Source organism: Mixophyes fleayi, chromosome 11 (assembly GCF_038048845.1).
Source record: "Mixophyes fleayi isolate aMixFle1 chromosome 11, aMixFle1.hap1, whole genome shotgun sequence".
Lineage (NCBI taxonomy): Eukaryota > Metazoa > Chordata > Amphibia > Anura > Limnodynastidae > Mixophyes > Mixophyes fleayi.
This window is the reverse complement of record NC_134412.1, coordinates 5,768,250-5,789,532: the sequence shown is the minus strand read 5'-3', so window position 1 is coordinate 5,789,532 and position 21,283 is coordinate 5,768,250. Positions and strand designations below refer to the sequence as shown.

The 21,283-nt window shown below is 43.3% G+C and overlaps 1 protein-coding gene across 1 annotated transcript in view; it reads right to left on the bottom strand.

Annotated features, from left to right (window-relative positions):
• Positions 1–20,552, bottom strand: part of NPHS1 (NPHS1 adhesion molecule, nephrin) — a 28,317-nt gene extending 7,765 nt beyond the window's left edge. The window contains exons 1-22 of the mRNA XM_075191149.1: positions 20,443–20,552; positions 18,654–18,725; positions 17,275–17,472; positions 16,848–16,970; positions 16,541–16,672; positions 15,618–15,696; positions 15,143–15,246; positions 14,282–14,403; positions 11,745–11,916; positions 10,511–10,668; positions 9,967–10,108; positions 8,410–8,534; positions 7,654–7,819; positions 6,666–6,795; positions 5,496–5,668; positions 4,760–4,900; positions 3,910–4,050; positions 2,610–2,731; positions 2,122–2,287; positions 1,032–1,188; positions 779–930; positions 529–640 (exon numbers count right to left, since the gene is read on the bottom strand). Of these exons, the coding sequence (XP_075047250.1) occupies positions 529–640; positions 779–930; positions 1,032–1,188; positions 2,122–2,287; positions 2,610–2,731; positions 3,910–4,050; positions 4,760–4,900; positions 5,496–5,668; positions 6,666–6,795; positions 7,654–7,819; positions 8,410–8,534; positions 9,967–10,108; positions 10,511–10,668; positions 11,745–11,916; positions 14,282–14,403; positions 15,143–15,246; positions 15,618–15,696; positions 16,541–16,672; positions 16,848–16,970; positions 17,275–17,472; positions 18,654–18,702 (2,864 nt within the window). The 5' untranslated portion in view covers positions 18,703–18,725; positions 20,443–20,552. The remainder of the gene's footprint in view (positions 1–528; positions 641–778; positions 931–1,031; positions 1,189–2,121; positions 2,288–2,609; positions 2,732–3,909; positions 4,051–4,759; positions 4,901–5,495; positions 5,669–6,665; positions 6,796–7,653; positions 7,820–8,409; positions 8,535–9,966; positions 10,109–10,510; positions 10,669–11,744; positions 11,917–14,281; positions 14,404–15,142; positions 15,247–15,617; positions 15,697–16,540; positions 16,673–16,847; positions 16,971–17,274; positions 17,473–18,653; positions 18,726–20,442) is intronic.
• Positions 20,553–21,283: the final 731 nt, after the last annotated feature.

Genomic DNA, 21,283 nt, shown 5'->3' with positions numbered 1-21,283 from the left:
CTTATTTTGTTAGTGCAGTATTACTATTTCACCACAAGATGGCGCAGGATACCTGGGTTTTTGAAAAAGCGCAAGATACCAGGTCTGGAGAATTAGCATTTTGTCATAAATTAAAAAATACACGTACACTTGGGGGAAGGTAGTTTATTACTTTTCTTAGAACAGCTGTGGCTAAAGTTGTTACATTAAATGACTATAAACATTTCAAAATGACCAAAGAGAAATAATTATGATTTTTTTTTTCAGATTATGATGCTCAATTTTTTCTTCGTAGACATTAATATAAAACTAAAGCACCTTTTCTGGTACAAAGTTTCATAAAACACAGCTTACTGTATTCAGCTAAAAAATACCCCAAAAGCCGCTTAATATAATAATAATTATAATAATAATAATTATTATAATATAGGGGCGGATTTTAGAAGCCAAACATACAATGAGAATTCATTCTCCATCATAACTATCCAAGGTTTGGGATGATAATACTATATACTGTAATACTATATGTAGTTTACACAGGTCACTCACCTGACTCGAAACTTTTGCTCCAGTCCCCCGTCAAAACCCGGGCTCCACCCCAGGGTCACCGAATTATGCGTGAAGCTGAGGACTTTCAGACTGGAGGGAGGATCGGGGCGGCCTTGCACACAACAGCGGAGCGAAGATAAGTTAGTCATTTGTCAAGGTCCTGGTAGAGCGTTTGCTATTTATATTTCAGCTACTACCATATCAGCAGGTACATTGACGATTAGTAGGGACGACAGGGGTATAGACTTACTTGTGCTGACGAGATGGATGGAGAAACTGTCCAAGCCAAGAGCATTGGTTGCCGTACAGGTGAAGATGGCGTAGTCGTGGACCGCGCTCACATTGGCGATCACCAGCGTGCTGGTGTGAATCCACAGCTCGTGAAATATCTGCATGGAGTACCTAAGACAGACCATGGAATGGAGATAACGATGGAATATTGGTTTCCTCTAAATGTTTCTCAGAGGTTCCATCATGGACATCGCGGTGGAGAGATAAGTTACCTGGGGTTTTTAAAGTCCAACGTGACCCCGTTCTTCGCCCAGCTGAAGGCGACAGTTGGGATTCCCTCGGCTTTGCAGACAAGACCCGTTGTGCTCTTTCCGTCGCCAGGTACTGCTACCTTACTCAAGTGCACCCCCTTCAGTATTTCTGGCTTAACTGCAAGGACAGAAGATACAACAGTGTCGATAAGTCCATTTCTCACACACCTCAGGGAGTCTAAGCCAATTCTCTAAGATTCCAGCGGATGACATTTGTATCTGACCTCTTATCGGATTTGGATATTGTCACTAACTTTGTTCATCTCCCAAAAACGTTATGCTTGTCTTTGCAAACCCCAAATTGGGTCTTGATGTTCTACTGAAGAAAACTGTAATTCTTCTCCTTGCTCACCGAGCTAGAAGTGACCAAACCCACCGCGGTTTGGTTGACGGATCCATTTGTGACCTTTCTCCATTGCACGAGTTGAAGCTGAACTACTTTCGCACCCCGAAATTATTTGTGGGTTGTTAACCTACCATGAACCGGCCACTGTTTTCCGTAAGCTCGTTTACACAAACTCTCTGCCAATTTTGCTTAATTCCTACGGACAATGATGGGTTTTAAAGGATTGTCCCTATTTTTATTTTTTTTACTGACCAATGACACAGTATAATTGTTCTTATTTTGTACATGAGAAGCAGTTGTCATGATCTGGTCTTATTCTCTGGGCCTTATACATTAGAGTCTATTAACGAGGGATATATAATATACAGAAACTCTTCCTCTTTCCATTCCTCCAATCATCAATGGACGCTGTCAGTTTTAACATTAAATCTGTGTTCCTTGTCCCTTCCGACATCTAGACTGTATTCTATACCCAGTAGCCTCCTTCGTACAATACTTGTGTGTTACGTACAGCACTGTAGTACATGATAATGATAAAGGGTGTCACTCACTCACTGAGAGTACAGATGATGGTGTTGACAATCTGTTTTAAGACTTTCTAGAAATGTTGTAACATTATTAATAACTAGTAATAAGCATTATTATGACGTTGGTGGTATTGGGATACATTTTATGGGCCAGGATATGAGCCGTCTTTTCACTTACAGCGCACAATCAAACGGGCGTCGGCCTTGATGGATGGCGGGACTCCGTTATCCACGGTACACTCATAGCGCCCTGCGTCTGTCCTGTTTGTCTGATTGATAATCAGACGGCCAACGGCGCCATCAACTTGACGTTCCAACGTAGACAAATCTCTCTCCTCATCCCCCTGTTAAGACATAAGGGTCGTTTACCAACGGAAAAACAATACAATTTTAGTAGATGCACCTATTTTGACATATCCACTTTCCGATAAATGGATCTGACCCAGGAAAAGGGATGCACTTAATTTTGAGGGATTGTGAGTCCACCTAAAAAATACACACATTTGGAAGAGTAGAAAAACATGACTTCAAAGTCCAGCTTTAGGACCACCTCCTTCATTCTTAGGTTTTTAAGAACTGATATTACAAGAAAAGCAACATATCCGGCCACAGGAGAGCATAAAAATGTTACAGGGAGACACAAATGACCAGTAAAACATGTCCTACCAGCCACCTCCACTGAAACATGGTGTCAGTAGTGGGATTGGCATCTGCCGTGCACACGATTTCGGCTCTGGCCCCCAGATCCACCTCCGTGGGGTCACTAAGGCTGCGAATGGATGGAGAGTCTGTGTGGGTGGAATCAAAGAGATGCTCAGGAAAGGGTCCAAATCTCTAACATGCGAATACCTAAGTCTGTATATAAATATGTATATTATATTAACATTCTAAAGAACATTCTAATATCACCTACATATAAACAAACTGGTGTTGTATAAAGTTCTGATCAAGCTATCAGGTTGCTGACACCTGGCAGATAAATTTTACAATTTGAAACACATTATCTCAAACGTTAAAAACTGTTTTTAGTTTTTCTCTCCCTCTTATTTCCCCAACGTTCTGTAGTTCTAAAGGGCACTCTGCTCTTGTTCATAATTTTATCCAGAAACGCTGTTCCAGGGTTGAGCTCTCAATTATCCAAGCATGGACCCAAGAATTAGGGGTGGCTGTGTGTATTGGCTCAGGACTGGTTAGAGAATAGATGAACATACAGTATATTGAAAAGTTAACTTTGTTTTACGCTTCAAAAAGTGTTTTTTTATACTTTTTTATCATTCAGACCTATGCAATATGTGACTCTCTAGTGCTGTAGAACTACAGGTCTCAGCATTCTAGGAGGAGGGACGATCCCATCGGGGCTTGGATTTGCCTACTATATATTAATTTGCCTTGCATGTCATGTTTTATGAGTGTAATTACATCATTAGCGGTTAACACATGTTATTGTGTAATATCTAATATCGCTGCTCTATCTATAGTGATTGACATATGATCCCGGGTACAGTCTGTCTGCATAAACTGTACCTGCTATCAAATTGACCCTAGTCTGTCTCTCTCTCTCTGTCTGTCTGTGTGTGTATCTTGACACTAGAAACAATCATTCCTGGTGGGATTTCTAGTGTTACAAAACAATTGTATAACACATGTAGTTTGTATGTTCTCCCCGTGTTTGCGTGGGTTTCCTCCGGGTGCTCTGGTTTCCTCCTAAACTCCAAAAAATATACTGGTAGGTTAATTGGCAGCTATTAAATTGACCCTAGTGTCTCTCTCTCTGTCTGTGTGTCTGTGTGTATGTTAGGGAATTTAGACTGTAAGCTCCAATGGGGCAGGGACTGATGTGAGTGAGTTCTCTGTACAGCGCTGCGGAATTAGTGGCGCTATATAAATAAATGGTGATGATGATGATGATAGACACTCTGGCATATCTCATTCATTGTGTTCTATACGTCTGTCACTGGGGTCTTACAATGTACGTCCAGTTGCACCACTGTGCTGTTTGTCCCCTCTTTGTTTACGCAGGTTACGTTGTAGTGCCCGGAGTCAGCTCGGCTCACGTTCCAAATCTCCAGAGTGCCAGCTCCACGCAAATGATGCCTGTAAGCTCCTTCTAGATACACAACACACAAGCAGGTCACTCGACAGCAAAATATGAGCTTAAAACATGCGTCATACATTTTTTTTAAAAATTAAAAAATTATATACTCTTTAATTTTGTAAAGCATTTCACTAAAAAATATTATCACACCCTTTTTATTATTTCTCAGGTTTTTTTTTTTGTTTAATTGGGTGCAGAACATGTTGTTGGCCTCAAGATGTCACTGTTGCAATTGCTTCGGATAGATTGCATTTGGCTGTACAAGAATAAAGTGTTTTACAAAAGAGTTTCTGAACTTTTAAAAAATCGCACAACGATACCAAAGATCGTAGGTGTCAATGGGAGGGGTTAGATGGGTCTGGGACATTCCTTGCTAAGTGCAAATTAGGAACACAAGTGCACCGAGTTTTGCATCGAAGTGGAAAAGCAAGATTTCATTTTGCAAGATAGGATTCTTTAAACGATACGACGGTGCAGTTATGGAGGGGCCTCCCTACTTTTGGGAGAGCACACAAACATTTCCTCCACACAGAAAGACTTTCTGCTTCTCTATCATCTCTGAGGGTGCAAAGATCGGGTTTCCTCCTATACTTATAATGAGATGCACTTTGCATTATCCAGTTGCGAAAGCTCTATATACACTTTAAGAAAGTCTAATCGGCCTTGGTTTTTAGATTTCATCCACCTATTCATTTTTTACCTGCTTCCCCTGCACCCTCACCTCTGTTCAAGGTCTCCCCTCGTAGGGTCCAAGTGTAGTTGACCGCTGTAGGGTTGGCCCTTATGTGTACAGGAACGATAGCGGCTCCATGTTCCACGGCGTGGACAATCTTTGGTTGTTCATCCGTGAACTCTGGTGGGACTGAGATATGAATACATATAAAGAGGAAAGTGTTAAGATTTCCACAGTAAAGTCTATCACCAAATTGACCAATTTGTCCAATTTGGTTATTTTAAATCATCCTCCATTGATCTCTCACAACTGACCATTTTGAACAACCAAAATATGAATGGATTGGATCTAGTGGAAGAGGAAAACAAGTATAGAGATGACTACCTCTGTGTGCACGATCATCAGCCAGCCTAGAACCGTTGTAGTATATTTTATATTGTGTACCTATGTCTCAACAACCAGATCTGTGCAATTTACCCGTCCACATAGCAGGCCAAGCTGTCCACAGATCCGGTCATTTGGCGATCTCAAACTTTACCGAAACCCAGTATCAATTAAAGTCGTACATATGTATGCTGGATAAGATATAATATTTTGGACTCTATAGAGCCAATCATGACGAGATTTACCCAGTCAGGCGTTGGGACGTGCCCATGAATACAATCAAATGTGTTCATTTTTCATAACAGATTTTGAATGCCCCTCTCAAACAACAAAGACGTGAGCACAAGTCCACTGGCCGATCTAGCTCTACGGTTGGGTAGACACTACTGGAGATACTCACATAGAACGTCGAGCTTGTACAAGGTGTTGACTCCCTCGTTCAGGACCTTGCTGTAGGCCTCACAGGAGACTCGTTTGCCATTATCTGCTGAGGTCACTGTTAACGTGACACTGCTGGACGTGGACTTTCCACCAAATTCTGCAGACTTGGGGGATAGGTTCTTTCCCTTTAAACTGAAGACAGAGACTGCGTCAATAGTTGGCTGTTGGTACAATCACAGTCAATGATAGAGTAGACTTTACAGCTGAAGGATCGGCGGAACTAATATAACTGCGCTACAATAAAACGGCTTCACTGTGCTTCCTTGGAGAACTGCTAAACAGCAGCTCCGCAATGCGAAAGCACAGAGCGCCATTATACCTCTTAAAGCGCCGGGGGAGATTAGGTTTATGCAGCATGATGGGAGCATTGGCGGAGAAGTTGGGCAGACTGATGCCGTTCCTACTGAAGTGTGGAGTAAGCACTCAACGCAACTCATTTTGTGGGTCAGTGCAGAAACTGAGAATGAGAAATGTTGTAATGAGACAAAGTGGAAGGATCTGGCGGCCTTTGGGTCTCGTCTCATTTCACGCACAATTTCCGCATGTAATGGTGACTAATGTAAGACATGAATGAGGATCAATTGAGCAGTGTTATAGGTGGAAAACAAAAATGTGGATTTTGTTGGAAGGGGTGCTAAAGAAGTGTGAGGGTGGACTTTGACGTGACATATACACTTTTGCACCGTGCGACTCTTTGGAGTTTTGCTCCCACCCCCCACATTACTTCTTGCCGTGGCATCTCCCAAGAGTAGAGTGTACACCTTGAAGGACGAGCCACCCAGATGTCCTGCAGGAATCCGAGGCGATATTGTCCATGCTTTTCCTAAACTACCTCAGTTGTGTCCTCCACGGTGACCAGAGAAGAGTGAGGGCCCCCTAACCACCACACTCTGTGCAGTGGCGTTGGTTCCACCACTTCCTGCACCCTCCGCACCGTTGGCGCAAGCACCGTGGGGCCGATACAGGGCTACACCGCGCTTGTGCGTGATCAGAAGAGAAGACTACCGAAGGACGGACTGCATTGCCCCCCCCCCCCCCCCCTCCCTCTTACAAATTTTACTGTGGGGCCCTACGATTTTGTGTTAGGGTGATATTTAAAATCCCTGAAAATGTGCTTAAGACGACTCACATCACTCCGTCCTTCAACCAGGATATCGTTGCCTCAGGGTTACTACTGCCGCTCTTACACTCCAGGGTGACGGTACTCCCACGTTTATACTGCTTCTTCTCATTGGTGATTTTAACATCGATAGGAGGGACTAAAGAAAAAGAAAAATGCAATAAGAACAGGACCCTCCACGTTGACCTAAACTGGGCATATTATGGAACCAACCAAATAGAGCATTTAAATGGTCCAGTTAGCAAAATTGACAGACTTGGCTGCAGGACTAGGACAAGTTAGGGCCGTCTATTCGGAATACTCATTTGTGATTTCCATTTGGAAGGAAGATTCCCATTGGTATAATGCGGTAAACAATGGAAGTGGAAGTGATTGTATTTCATAACATTCTATATGGAAAGTGCAACTTCCGCACTTATTAATAATACTGTTAAGACACTTTTCTCACTTGCGCTATACATGTCACTTCATTGTATTATACTATGTACGAATAGGGTAACAACTTTCTCTTTTGCTACCAACACTGACAAGTCCAATATCTACATAACCATTTGTGCGCCTAACGTACGGCTGTCGTTGGTTTGGAATTGGACGTATCGTCAGATACCTGCGGGTCACGTGCGCTCTTTATTTTAGACAGAAGCTGTACGTGTACGTTCAGAGCGCAAAAAGTGTCAAACTCTAAATAACACCGTATAAGGTGTAACTTTGCAATGAGGACTAGAACTCGGTTCATGGGATAAATAAATTATTTATCCACAGTCACCAAGTCTCCACCACTGAGGTCTGCAGAATTAAACTTGGTGATTTTCAGATTAAATATGGAAAGACGGTTAATGGGTTTATGTCAGCCCTCTATCCGTATACCCCACAGAGGAAACATTGAGGTGAATTTGATTTAATGATGTGGCCACCTGTTCACTAACAGGGGAAGCCCTTAAATCCAGCCCTGTTGGGATGAGGTGCGTAAAAACAGAAAACCACAGGTCCCGCTCACACTCGATGTGGAGTTTCGTCATGTTGGTCAGTATTTTCTTTCCATCGTTAGTTGCGTTGCACCGGTAGACGGCCTGGTTATCACTCGGAACCGTTTCGAGAATGAGCTCTCTAGAGACGATCTTCCCCGCCGTCACCTGCCTGCCGTCCGACACTGTCTTCTTATCCTGTATAACGAAAAGATGCCCCAGGTTTTTATATAAATCATATATATGTTCCTTGGGGTTCGTAGGCTTTAGAAAATTCACCAAACTCTTTGCTAATGATCCAGCTCTTCTTCTGTAATATATTTTTTAATCAAATATTTCAGTGCATCATGCGGGATACAAGGGGAGTTTGGAGACATTCAAGACAGGATTTGTGTCTTTAGACAACAAATCGGCCATATATTACTACAAACTTGTAGCGATAATATAAGCTGGTGATAAATACCATTTATTGGAGCCATGGATGTGCTGGGAGTCTAAGTAGATGTTTTCATTTTTCAGGACATGTTAACACTATGTAAGTAGATTCTTCTTGATAATGATTCTCTACAGTAAAAGCACTTAATATATAGGGATGCTTTTTCTGGAAACTTACATGAGTTCTACAGATGTATGACGTATTATGTGTCTACTAGCACTCTTGATAACTAATATTAATGTTGCCTGAGGTCTGGTTGAGGTTATGATCTAAGCGTCAAGTGGTGGCCATATTTTCGAAGCCACGTCCTGAATGTTTTTTAAGTTTTTTGTTTGGAGAAAACCCCTCTTACTTTTAGCCAGATGAGTCGTGGGGCGGGGTGTCCACCGCTAGAGAAACAGGTGATTTTTACACGCGTTCCGGCACGAAAGCGTTGGTCCTGAGGAGGAGCCTCTATCCACATCCTCTGCGGAGGGTCTAAACAACAAGTTGTACGACTGGCATTAGGTCTCAATTACAAACATTGAATTTAGGTGCAAAATTTTCACCAAATACTTGCTTTCGATCTTTAATTTTCACAAGACACATTAAAGTTAATTTCTGATTGCTTGCTGTGGTTTAGTTAAAAAATTTCCCCTAAATCACAGTTGTCCCCTCCTTTAGATTCAGAGAACAGCTCTGTGAAGTCAATCACTCAATATGTATCATAATGCCGATTACTTCTGCCCATTTGTTCTCTGTGTGGCCCGGCTTCAGAAAGATTGTCAGCCTCTTTCTGGAGTCCGGGAGCTTACATTCCATTTCGGAATCTTCCCGGACATTACGGAAGAGTCGGCACGTACGTCCTACAAGCAATGTCCAAATAAGAGTGTTTGTCATTGTATACTGGGGCAAATGCAAGATTTGTAGAGGGGGGTTTCCACACCACGCCGCCAGTGGGCGTGACCAGCATGGATGGGGGCGTGGCTATAATATTAGACAGTGCTTGGCTGCTCTCCAACTCTTCCTATCCCCATAATATACATAGCCAATGCTGCGTGCACTACTGTTAGGTGCACACAGCTCTCCCTTTTCAAGCAGAGCTGTGTGAAGCGGGAGCAGGGTCCAGTCACCTCAATTATACAGTGCCCCAGGCTTGAAGGGGGGTTTCCAGGCACTAAGAACCCCCACCCCTCACTTTGCCTATGGTATAATACCAGGTCTTTGGGGGAGAAATCATATAACCATGGATAAAGGTCACACTATTCTTTTCAAGTTCTTACCTATCAATGAAATGATTATGAAGCCTAAAGTAGAAATTATGATACCATGTTTATTTATTGGGGGAGCATTTTGGCTACGCACATAAGACTTCCTGCCTGTTTTGAAGCGAACGAGTGTCACCTGACGCTTTATCGGTCTGTATTTAGAGGGAGGGGGGCTTGTTCTATTCCATTTACTTACTTATACTTGTTGACATAACCTTCGGGAGATGCAGAGGTCAAGTCGACAAAGTCAGAGTGGGAGGGTCAGAGTGACGCGGTTTGCGTCAATACAGCTCGCCCATGACAGCCTCATTCCCCGCCCACCTATGGGTGGGGCAAGGTGACGCGAGTCGTGTCATCCCGCCCTCGGACCGGCCCATTGCTCCCACCATCTGTGAGAATAGTCAGAGAAATCTAGCAGCTGCCGGGAATTCTGGGAGAGTCTGCACATATGAATCTATTATCATGCCTTATCTATAAAAAATATACATTTTGAAGTCCTTTATGTTCCGTCATAGTATACAGACTTTGATACACATACATACATATATAAATACATACTGTAGATATTTGTGAATGTTATACAATGTTACCATACATTTCCCACAATCACGGTTTCTCCCCAGTTTCCCCTTCTTTGTTCCTTCCCCGTTTCCGTTACTCACATTGCACGCTGAGCTGAACGAAGTGTGCCTTAGTGTACAGAAGAGCCTCATTAAACGCCTCACAGGTCAGCTGCATGCCGTTATGTTCTCGCTGGACTATTGTGGTCACGTTCGACATCGTCACCTTCCCCCCGTGGTCTGCCTAGAAAGAAAACCATTGTCATTCTAAAAGAAATTAGATATTTTTTATCATTAGACCCAACTAGCATCCAACAGAATTGATAGTATAACTGAACTGGGTTTTTTTTTTAGTTTGAAGGTCACTTTCACTGGTTTGGCTTTTCAAAAACACAGATTAGGGTGCCCTGGAGTGAGTAACTGGTGAGCTGGGAGGAGCCACTCTTTACTAAACCCATCCAGGGCTTTTGAGGTCAAATACTTGCCTGTATCTCTACCATCAAATCAATCTACAAATTGGTCTACTGAGGTGACAATTCAAGTTAATTAAGGCTCTGAGATTGTTTAGTTTAGCAATCAACAATAATCATCAATTTGAGACATGAGAAATGTTGGAGCCTTTACGAATCGCTGACAGTAATCTCACATCTGTTATGGTGACTAGGGCATTGCCCAGTTCCACGGCACCCAACCACCAGCGGATTTGCACGGGAGGATTACTGGAGGACGTGAAGCAGGAGAACGACAGAGATGTGTTTTCTGGGCAACTCGTTGAACCGAGGATGGTTACTTTGGTGGGAAGAACTAAAAGAAAAGAGAAAATAGATACATTACTATTATATACTGGTACAAACACATTCCACTGTCTGGTGCCTCTCTAAGTGGATCGTACTGTGATGTATATACCGAGAGTAGGGAACGTTCAACAAGTGCTTCATTAATATCTATATCAGACATTGGAGCTCATACATTAATTTATCAAGTGATCTGGGATGTGGGGTGAATTGCTACAAAACTATGGTAGTATGCAGCGAGCGCCTCTCAAATGATTTCTATCCAAATATTTTTTAATATGTAGTTTCGCTGTAAGTAGGCAGTCATTATTGAGCACAGTAATGACCATAATATTTTGTAACTTAAACCTATTTTACTCCTTCTTTAAGACTAATTGTGAGCTGGTTTCATGTGACTACCTGGATGCAGGTTTATACCTTGCAGTAGCCTTGATTTTTGAGGAAAAGTCTTGATTTTCGGGAACTTTGAAAAAATAGGTGGTGCTTACACAAATTAGGGGAGTGGCCTATTTTATCCCGATTTTCCATTCGGAAATACTGTCAGCTGCCTACATACAGCAGAGGCTGAAATTATGATGAATGAATTGAGATTCATAAGTATCACTGACGCATTTCGCCTGCGGTGTAAAGAGGGAACTGCACTTCATAAAAAAACTCTAATGAATACTGTTGACACAATAAAAAAAAATGACTTTAAACTTGCTTTATTTGTTAATTAAGCAAATTACAACACTCAATTACGTTTCATTTTACACAAAATCGGACATTGACAACGCCATCCCTTTAAGGGCCCGTGCAGGAGTTGCAAAACAACATTAGTTATAGCATAGAGCAAACCTTGTGCTTTCTCATTGCTTTAAGAGTGCACTAGAAGCCGTTTCATTATCATGTCTCAAAGCTTTCCTGCAGCATATTGTACTATGTACTTAATTTCCATTACCATAGAACTCTATTTTCTTATTATCTATTATCATCAAAGCGCGTTTCAACAACGTGCCTTAAGCGCTTAAAGATGGGGTCTGTGTGTACGAACCCTAAAGGTTTCTCAATGCCCAAATCTGCAAGGGCTCCGCTGAGGATACTCACAGAGAACGTTGAGGGTGATGCTCGCTCGGAGGACCACAGGAGTCACATGATTGACAGCCTCACAGTTTATCACAGCCAGGTTATATTCTGGCTTGATGGTTAAGGTCAGCTGACTCCTAGATAACCTTTTTTTGGCATCAGTCTCCCAGCGAGTGTAGACTACTTCCTCATTCTGAAGGAGAGAGACAAAGCATAAGAACAAGGAATCTTTTCTTGTTACCGACAACCTTCTACCCTACTCCCCAATTCACCTCCCGATTTCTGCTTCACCTCTTCTTAACTCTCTCGTCTCCTATTTTCCCAAATATTTCTTTCTATCTTCATTTCTTTTTCTTTTCCTCGCTTGTCTAGATTTCCCAATCTATTTTATTTTATTCACTATTGTGTTGTAATTATTCATTATTCCCCACCTCTCATTGCATAATTTTTCTAATGCCACCAGAGCCTACACCACCACAACCCTGCCTCTCATTCTCATCAACTCTGTGGACCCCAGGATCTGGGGCAAAGCCACCACAGACATAAATTTACAGGACATCAGTGGACTCCATACAGGTGACAAACGGAAAAGTAAACAATGATCCTGTCACTCAAGGCTCGATTAAAGCACACCATTGGCTCGTGTGTGGCCATCATATCAGAATGAGTCCGAATTCCAAAAGTGCCCGTAGACAGTGCGTTCCTGCTGGCCAATTAGGTCTTATTGCGTTTAATGATCTTATGTTGTCATTTTAAATGTCATTGTAACTTTTCTTTAAAGTGGATCTGTGGTGGAGGCAGACTGTCACTCACCGGACTGTGAGTGCCATTTCTCCTGTGTTCAGGAACCGTGGCCGCCCGCCATCCTGAGGGTCTGCGCATGTGCAGCCCTTATGAAACCTTCACTACCTGTTGCTTTTAATTAATTGGATGATCAGGCAACCCTCCCTATTTAAACCACCTGTGATCATTACCTAGTTGCCTGATCTTGGAGTCTCGTTTTCCATGAGCCTCTAAAGGTGTTCCTGTGTTTCCTCGTGTATTCAGCTCCAGCTGATTCCTGTCTACTACGATTGTGGTTTCCAGACCACTTGAACTCTCCTGTGTTCATCGTGTCTGCACTCAGCTGATTCCTATCTGCTACTGCTGCCGGATTCCAGTCCGCCTCAACTCTCCTGTGTTCAGCGTGTCTGCTCTCCGCTGCTTCCGTTACTACTGCCGGGTTCCAGACCGTCTCAACTCTCCTGTGTTCATCGTGTCAGCTCTCCACTGATTCCTATCTGCGACTGCTGCTGGATTCCAGACCGCCTCAACTCTCCTGTGTTCAGCGTGTCTCCCCTCCGCTGCCTCCGCTACTACTGCCGGATACCAGACAGCCTCAACTCTCCCGTGTTCATCAGGTTTCCAGTTTTACTTACTACTGCTTCCTGAGTATTGCTCCTTTGATGACCGGTTACCTTTCGTGCGCTGCACCAACCTGATTACCGCTTCCCTCCTCCAGTGATCTCTCCTCCTGCCGGCGTTCAGCCGTTCAGGTATCCCTGCACTTCTCCTTGACAGCCTGCTCTCCTGAACCGCGGTATGCATACTTTCCATTGACTTTGCTATTGTACTGCATATCCGTCTGGACTGTGTTGTGTTCATCTCCGGAGTCCTCCATCTATTGAAGCTATTGTTACTATTGACTTTGTTTCCTATTACCTGGATCTCTATAGTGACTTTGTATACTTCAAGCAGCGCTTGTCAGTTATTATTGTATTGTGGTTATCATCGTGGGATCAAGTTCCGTGTGCCGCCCGTGTATCCTCTGTATTCCATTCATCTCCTCGTGCCCCTCCTCACATATATATAGCAGTGGTACAACTTGCTGAACGCAGACCACTGACTCCTGTTTCCCATTGGCACCAGTTTCTAGTATCCTCTCACATAAGCAGTGGTACAACTTGCTGTACGCAGACCACTGACTTCCCCGTTACCTACTTGCACCTGGAACCCATTCCTTCACTATAGACAGTGGTACAACTTGCTATACGCAGACCACTGACTTTCACTACCTCCTCTCTACTCCTGGACATTCCTCCTCACTATAGCAGTGGTACAACTTGCTGTACGCAGACCACTGACTCTCCTCACGTTTACTTGTCCATCTGGTTCCTCGTGTTCATACATCTAAGTCATTACCAGTTGCTGCTAGTCATAGACTTTCCTTGAGCATTCTCTCACCATCTGCTGTTTCTCCTGTTCCGTTGTCACCCTGCTACCAGAGGACCATAGTACCAGCTATATTACTCTGGTAAGAACATCATCTGGTGATATCCTGGGCAAAGACTCCTAGTGCCCGTGACACAGACATTTTGTGGGTTGATCTGAGAAGCCTATGGATTCACTAGTAACCAGCACCTCATAAAAAAGCCAGAACCTCAAGAATATTAATCAGGTGATGTCACTGGTTCCAAGCATACCGATTGGCTGCCTAGTGGTTGATCCCACACAAAAAGGCTTCCACCATGTGGTAGGTCACAGGTCCCCTTTAGTAAGCAGTCTCCTACAAAACTCACCTTTAACCACTGCAGAGTAGCCAGAGGATTCCCGCTGGCGGATGTACAGGTCAGTTTCAAGGTTTCATCAGCTTTTACAACGGATTGTTCATAACCTTCAATAGTTGGGGTGTCAGGGGGAACTGTAGAGACATAAGAGATAAATGAGAAGAGGGACGAAGCAGTAATACACTCAACTGTCTGCACACGGTGGAGGCAGCCATTTTGTCTCTACCATATATGGATGGGTTGCATTTTCATGAACAGCGGTGGAGCTACAGGAGGTGAGGGGGTCCTGGAAATGCCAGTTTTCCCTCTTAATGGCCACTGCTTTCCCCCATGGCCCCCGCTTGCCTTCAAAAGACCACATGTGCTTTGTTCCGCACGTGCTCATGAATATTGGTAAAGACCACAAAATGGCTCCCTCTACTGTGTCTAAGCAACACTATGAATATGATTAACAGACTGTAGATCAAGAGGGAACACAAATTCTTTAATGAAATATGTTCAGCAATTGAAGAGTTTGTTTATAGTTTTTGCATACGGTTGGGTTTTTTGCGTCTCTAGTTAGTGTGTCACCTGCCGTACGAACCTAACAAGGCTGAGGCCTAGGAGAGATTGCTTCAGGAAGGGGCAGACTAATATGTTGTTTTGATTTTAACTGCGATTGACTCAGATCAGAGCACCTATGGCATTAACGCCCCAGAAAAGGACACACAGACATGAAGAAGGCGAGGTGGGTGGGGGATAGAAAAGCCCAATCAGAGCATTAGGATGCTGGCAGCCCCATAGAGAATTACAGCTCCGCTACTTCCTGCGTGTACACGTGTAGGCGGGTTTCAATGAGATGTCAATGGTGGGTACGGTATAGTATTGTCTCACACAGCACATTCATGATGAAGCTCACGGTGAGAGGTGTCTGAAGAGCCGGGTTTAGCGAGGAGCAGACGATTAGGTTTCCGTTGTCTGTACTTAGCGGGGTGACCCTGTAAGAGAAGGAAATACTCAGACGATGGACCTACTATAAAGTGCCATTGTACGGACAGATTCGGTCATTGGACCAGAGATGTCGGATCTATGTCCAATCGGCTGCAAAGTTATGTGACCAAATCAGACTTATCTGCTCTTTGGTCCAATCTCGAATCCCATGAAGGAATAGTGTGGTCTGACTATGCCAACATGGTGAATAGTAGCCAACGATGGAACTGTATTGTCACCAGTCTCAATCGGCATCTCAATATTCCAGATCAGATGTTTGCCAACATTCACCGCAATTTGCTGCCATCTTGGTCTAAATCCCTTAAGACATGTAAGAGATGGCAGGTCGACCCCCTTCCCCCAATTTGTTCACACTCACTTTGCTGTTATTTCTGTATTCTCCAGCTTGTCCGTGGATCCAGGACTATTAGTGGATTCTCCTGGGACTTCCACCCCACCTGTGTATAGAGAGGACATCCAAGTCTTACTAACTTTCTGTGGCCACACAAGTCCTCAACAGCTCCAAACCATGAGAGGTTCTTCTGATGCTTGTGAGCAAAACTCCAGGAGGTCAAAATACAACTCTTCCTCCCACAAACAATATTCACAATTCTACTTAATGCATTGCACACTTTTCTATAATATTGACCACCCCTTGTACATGCACAAGTCATCTGATATCTGATAACCCACCAATATCTCCAATATTTTCTTAAATGTATTCCTCTGCCCATTCGCCAGTAAACCGGTCCACGAAGAGCTTTGTCGTAAATTACAGCGGGCATCACCCAGCATGACCATTTCTACTAACAATTGTATAGAAATCTACGACATCATTTTCTTACTGACATAGGATTATATTATACCCAAATGTCTGCAAAAAATGAACGTAGCGACGGTGAGGTTCAGGTGGGGTAAGAAATGGGTTAACAAGCTTACAATCATTAGTTTTGCTCTTCTGTATGTAAAATAGTAATGACCAGGAGAGTGGACATTGCTACACAGCATTTATATTGGCTCAATAAATTTAATCGCCGTTGGCACCCACGATAGAAGAGTACTTGGCTCTAAGCCACCAGCTGGCGCTCCAAATCGTAACTTCTAGTTTTAATGAAGCTCTTGAGTATCTGATATTAATATTCCCCTGATAGGCTCGGAATATGATGAAGTTTTAGAAAATCGAATGCATGTGTCTCATTTTAATAAAACATCTCTTTTTTTGGAGTCTTGGGCCATAGAACCAGCTCAAGTTGCCCTCAGCCTCTTGCCCAAATGCCACCCAAACTTGGTTCTCATACTCACTCTTGGTAATGGTCAGGACAGCAGCTGGTTTGGCATTAAGGGTCCTACAGGTCACTGGATACTCCTCCCCGTAGACCCAGGTGACGGAACTGGCCGTAACATGGTCCGTAAATACAGGAGCTTCTGGGGGTACTGGTGGAAGAGAGATAAAGGGACCATATTAACTGTTGAGTGATGGTAAATCGACAAATGTAACTTAATGGAAAGAGACAGTAGAATAGTAGGATATATAAAAAGGTAACTATAGCCATAGCTGACCAAATCAATGTATAACGCCATCACAGTACGTGAGGCCCAGGGCACTTACTTAGGATAGTCAGCAGCGCTGTTCTCGATATGATCCCGAGGCTGACCTCTGACCTCCCCACCTGGCAGATGTACTCTGTATCGTCCGACAAATCGCAGCGCTCAATGCGCAGGTTGTTCTCCCCTGCGGGGTTAATAAACACAAATATCCGGTCCAAAAAAATACTAATGATGCACCAAAGTGGCTTCATGAGTCCGTGTGGATACAGAAGTAGGAGTGTAGGAAGTCAGAATATCCCCGTACACGGGCTGCATTTATTAGAATTATGGGCGATAAAAATAAAAAAAACCTTAACCCTGCAATTTACTAAAGAAATATTGGCCAGGATGGCAACAAACGCATATTAGCCAAGTTCATGTCATCACCAGCATCCTGAAATTGGCAGATTTTGCAGAATACCACATCCCCACCCTAAATTACTTCTCACCTTTCTGGGGGTCTCCAGTCATACTGTAACGGGGGAACCCTGGAATTTTCCGGTCAGGTCCCAGCAGGAGACCGTTTTTTACCCACTGTACAGTGCCTGATGCGTGTTCCACCTCGCAGACCAAGACCTGCGTAGATCCCTGCAGCGCGGTGACGTTATCTGGCTGAGCGCGGAAGGCCTGCTGTGTGGCGACAACACCTGAGAAAGAGTGAAAGTTACAACACTCACTTTGTGATTATCTCGCTCTACCCATGTTCTCGTACACATCTGCATGTGGCCTCCCTGAATTATGCTGGAATGTTATAGGTGAATGCAGCAGAATCAAGTATAGAAGTCTATTCCACACATAGAAACCATTAAACCATGCAGCACGGTGGCTCAGTGGTTAGCACTTCTGCCTTACAGCACCGGGGCCATGAGTTCAATTCCCGACCATGACCTTATCTGTGTGGAGTTTGTATGTTCTCCCCGTGTTTGCGTGGGTTTCCTCCGGGTGCTCCGGTTTCCTCCCACACTCCAGAAACATACTGGTAGGTTATTTGGCTGCTGTTAAATTGCTCTTAGTCTCTCTCGGTCTGTGTATGTTAGGGAATTTAGACTGTAAACTCCAATGGGGCAGGGACTGATGTGAGGGAGTTCTCTGTACAGCGCTGCGGAATTAGTGGCGCTATATAAATAGATGATGATGATGATTTTGTAGAATGCACTAAATAAATGACAGCTAAAGGCAACATCTCCGCTTTTCCAAACCCGCAGTTTAGTAAATATACCCCCTAGACTTTCCGGGGAAGTAGGCAATTATATGTTACCTGCCAATATGTAGGAAACGTATCTGTAAATAAAATTGCTTGGATATCCTCCCATTGGGACAAGGTTTCTGAGTACCTCATTTTCTGTACCAATAAGGATATCAAAAAAGTATTTCTGATTCTATAGACATAAAACCATATATAAGCCATCTAAGGATTGTATACATTCTTCATACACTCTATATATATAATACCATATCTTACTTCCCAACTGCTTAAAGCAATTTCCCAAGACACTATGCTGACGAACTGATGTAACACAGGTGTAACTGTCTCTGCGTACCTGGGAGCACTACAAATCCCATCATGTCATGTTTGATGGATTTGATTCTTCTATCACTGCTGGAATGTTAAATGCCGTGCCATAAATTCTAACTTATTATCCATGTATAAAGGTGGAGAGAATCTGAACAAACGGTGAGATGACAGGCAGAATGGGGGAATGATATTGTTTAGTTGGTAGAATAAAAAAAAAAGAAGGGACCTGTTCAGGGATTGCAAAAATTCAAGGGACAAATTTGGAAAACCTGTGACTATCGCTGTAGATTCGGGGCTCTCTGTCGCACATACCTCCAACGATACAGACACAGCAGCTCAGGATGGCGGTAACAGAATCCATGTCTCACAGGGAGCGGGAGGCACCTGGAAAATACACCTCAGGAGTTACGTATCCTCAGCCACGAAATAATGCACAGAGCCGTAACTTAGAGTTCTAGCGCCTGGGGCGAGAAAGGCAAATGCCGACCCCTAGCCCTCAATTTTAAATGTACCTAAAATATTCCTAAATTGTGCCCCCCCTTCAGCTTTGCGTCCTGGGTGGTCGCCCCTGTCACACAGCCCTAGTTACGGCCCTGATAATGCAGCTTAGGAGCCGGCGGGGACACACAGATATATGGATATAAAGGTGCAGTATAATTATTGCTGTTTTCCTCCAAAACACTTATGTAATCTACTGTGATGCTCTCTCTGTTTAATGGTTTAGAATATTGACCATGAATATTAAATAATATATTCTATGGCTTCATCTTAAAACATTGCATTTAATCAAAGAACGAGATATCTATCTGTAATAACCTATACGCAGGCATATTAATACAAGTGTTACAAGCTGTAACAAACGAATCTGCCAATAAAGCAGGAGGGACCTGGGGGCCCGCAGGTTAAGCCTCGGAAGGGCCAGATGTTGGCAATCACCGGCCTCTGTCTACCCCATTGATTATTAAACCCAGCTAAAGGCAGCACAAACTTTACAATACAGATGTTATTATACATTTAAGAGTCAAACAGACAATTTGGGGAGCGGTCTGTAGGATTTATCTATATAGAACTAAGCCGCAGATCAAGTGGAGGCTCAATACTAATGTAAAGAATGAGTTTAGTGACCGCAAATATCCACAATGATCAGTTACACCAATAAAAACCATTTCTTGCAGAAAACGTCATTGTGAGGTTATGTGAAATATTAAACCGTATGTAACTGCAATGAGTGTATTGATGCTATACAGATGGGCTAGTAGTTGTTATATATCAGATTGGGGGGTGTTGTCCAGATGCTGTGTTATCACATGGAATGTTATATACACAGAGCGAGATACAATGTATCACAGGAGGAGAAGGAGTGTTATCACATGGAATGTTATATGCTACAACACAGAGGGAGATACAATGTATCACAGGAGGGGAAGGAGGGTTATCACATGGAATGTTATATGCTACAACACAGAGGGAGATACAATGTATCACAGGAGGGGAAGGAGTGTTATCACATGGAATGTTATATGCTACATAACAGAGGGAGATACAATGTATCACAGGAGGGGAAGGAGTGTTATCACATGGAATGTTATATGCTACAACACAGAGGGAGATACAATGTATCACAGGAGGGGAAGGAGGGTTATCACATGGAATGTTATATGCTACAACACAGAGGGAGATACAATGTATCACAGGAGGGGAAGGAGTGTTATCACATGGAATGTTATATGCTACATAACAGAGGGAGATACAATGTATCACAGGAGGGGAAGGAGTGTTATCACATGGAATGTTATATGCTACAACACAGAGGGAGATACAATGTATCACAGGAGGGGAAGGAGTGTTGTCACATGGAATGTTATATGCTACAGCACAGAGGGAGATACAATGTATCACAGGAGGAGAAGGGTTATCAAGAGAAGAGACAGGTAGAAAGCTAGGGGAAAGGGGGTATAGGAAGATCTGGGAAAATCAGAGTGCGAGGCTATGAGGTTAAGGAGAGGGGTAGTCACACATAGGAGAGAAATATTTGGAAAGTCAAACCAGGGTAACATATAATAGTCTTAGAATTGGGTTTATGGTAAATAAAAGGACTTACCCACTCCCGTCCAGGAGGAATCTGTGTTCTTCTCTCTATTCTGTGTCGCTGGGCAGATGTTTGTCACAGTCACACTTCACAACATTAACTGCTTCATCTAACACTGTCTCTTCCCTCCCGTATCTCTCTCTCCCTCTCACCTCCACTCACAGCTGTCTCTCCTCCTTCTCTCTGAGAAACGGTGGGAGTCAGTATTACCAAGACTGACACATCATGTTTATCCTAATATCCTGTGACAGAGGCAGCTCACCCCCTACACACTACAGATAAGCACAAAACTGTTGTACGGAATATTCACCACATTCCGCAATACAGCGCGGAATTCTGCGTTCCTCGGGCGGAGTTTGAAGGATTCCGCCCGGAATCCCCTGCAATATTTTTATTCTGAATTAATTCCTTCTTCGCACCCAGCTCTATTTATAGACTGTAAATTATGCGGAATGCGCAATTGACTAATACAATGCGGACGGGCCGTTCCGCGGATTAGCAGATACGGCAACTTCGAGATTGTATCATCGGAACGTCTCACCTCTGCAAAACGTACTTCCCTACACAGTATCACAAACCAACGCTTTACAAATCACCATCCGATTTTTTTAACATGATCAAAATACAAACAGCCAGATTTACTAAGCTGCCGATTGATAAACCTCCGGGAATACCGTCAAAAAACCAGACAGATAAAAAGAGAGAGGCAAGATTGCTCAAACTGCATAAACTACACAAACTTCACAATAAAATGTCTCTTTTCACGCGTGTTAGATGCATTTCCGTCCATTCTTACTCTCTAAGCTTTATAAGTAAATCATTATTCAAGACGAGTCATTAAAATGCAAAAAAC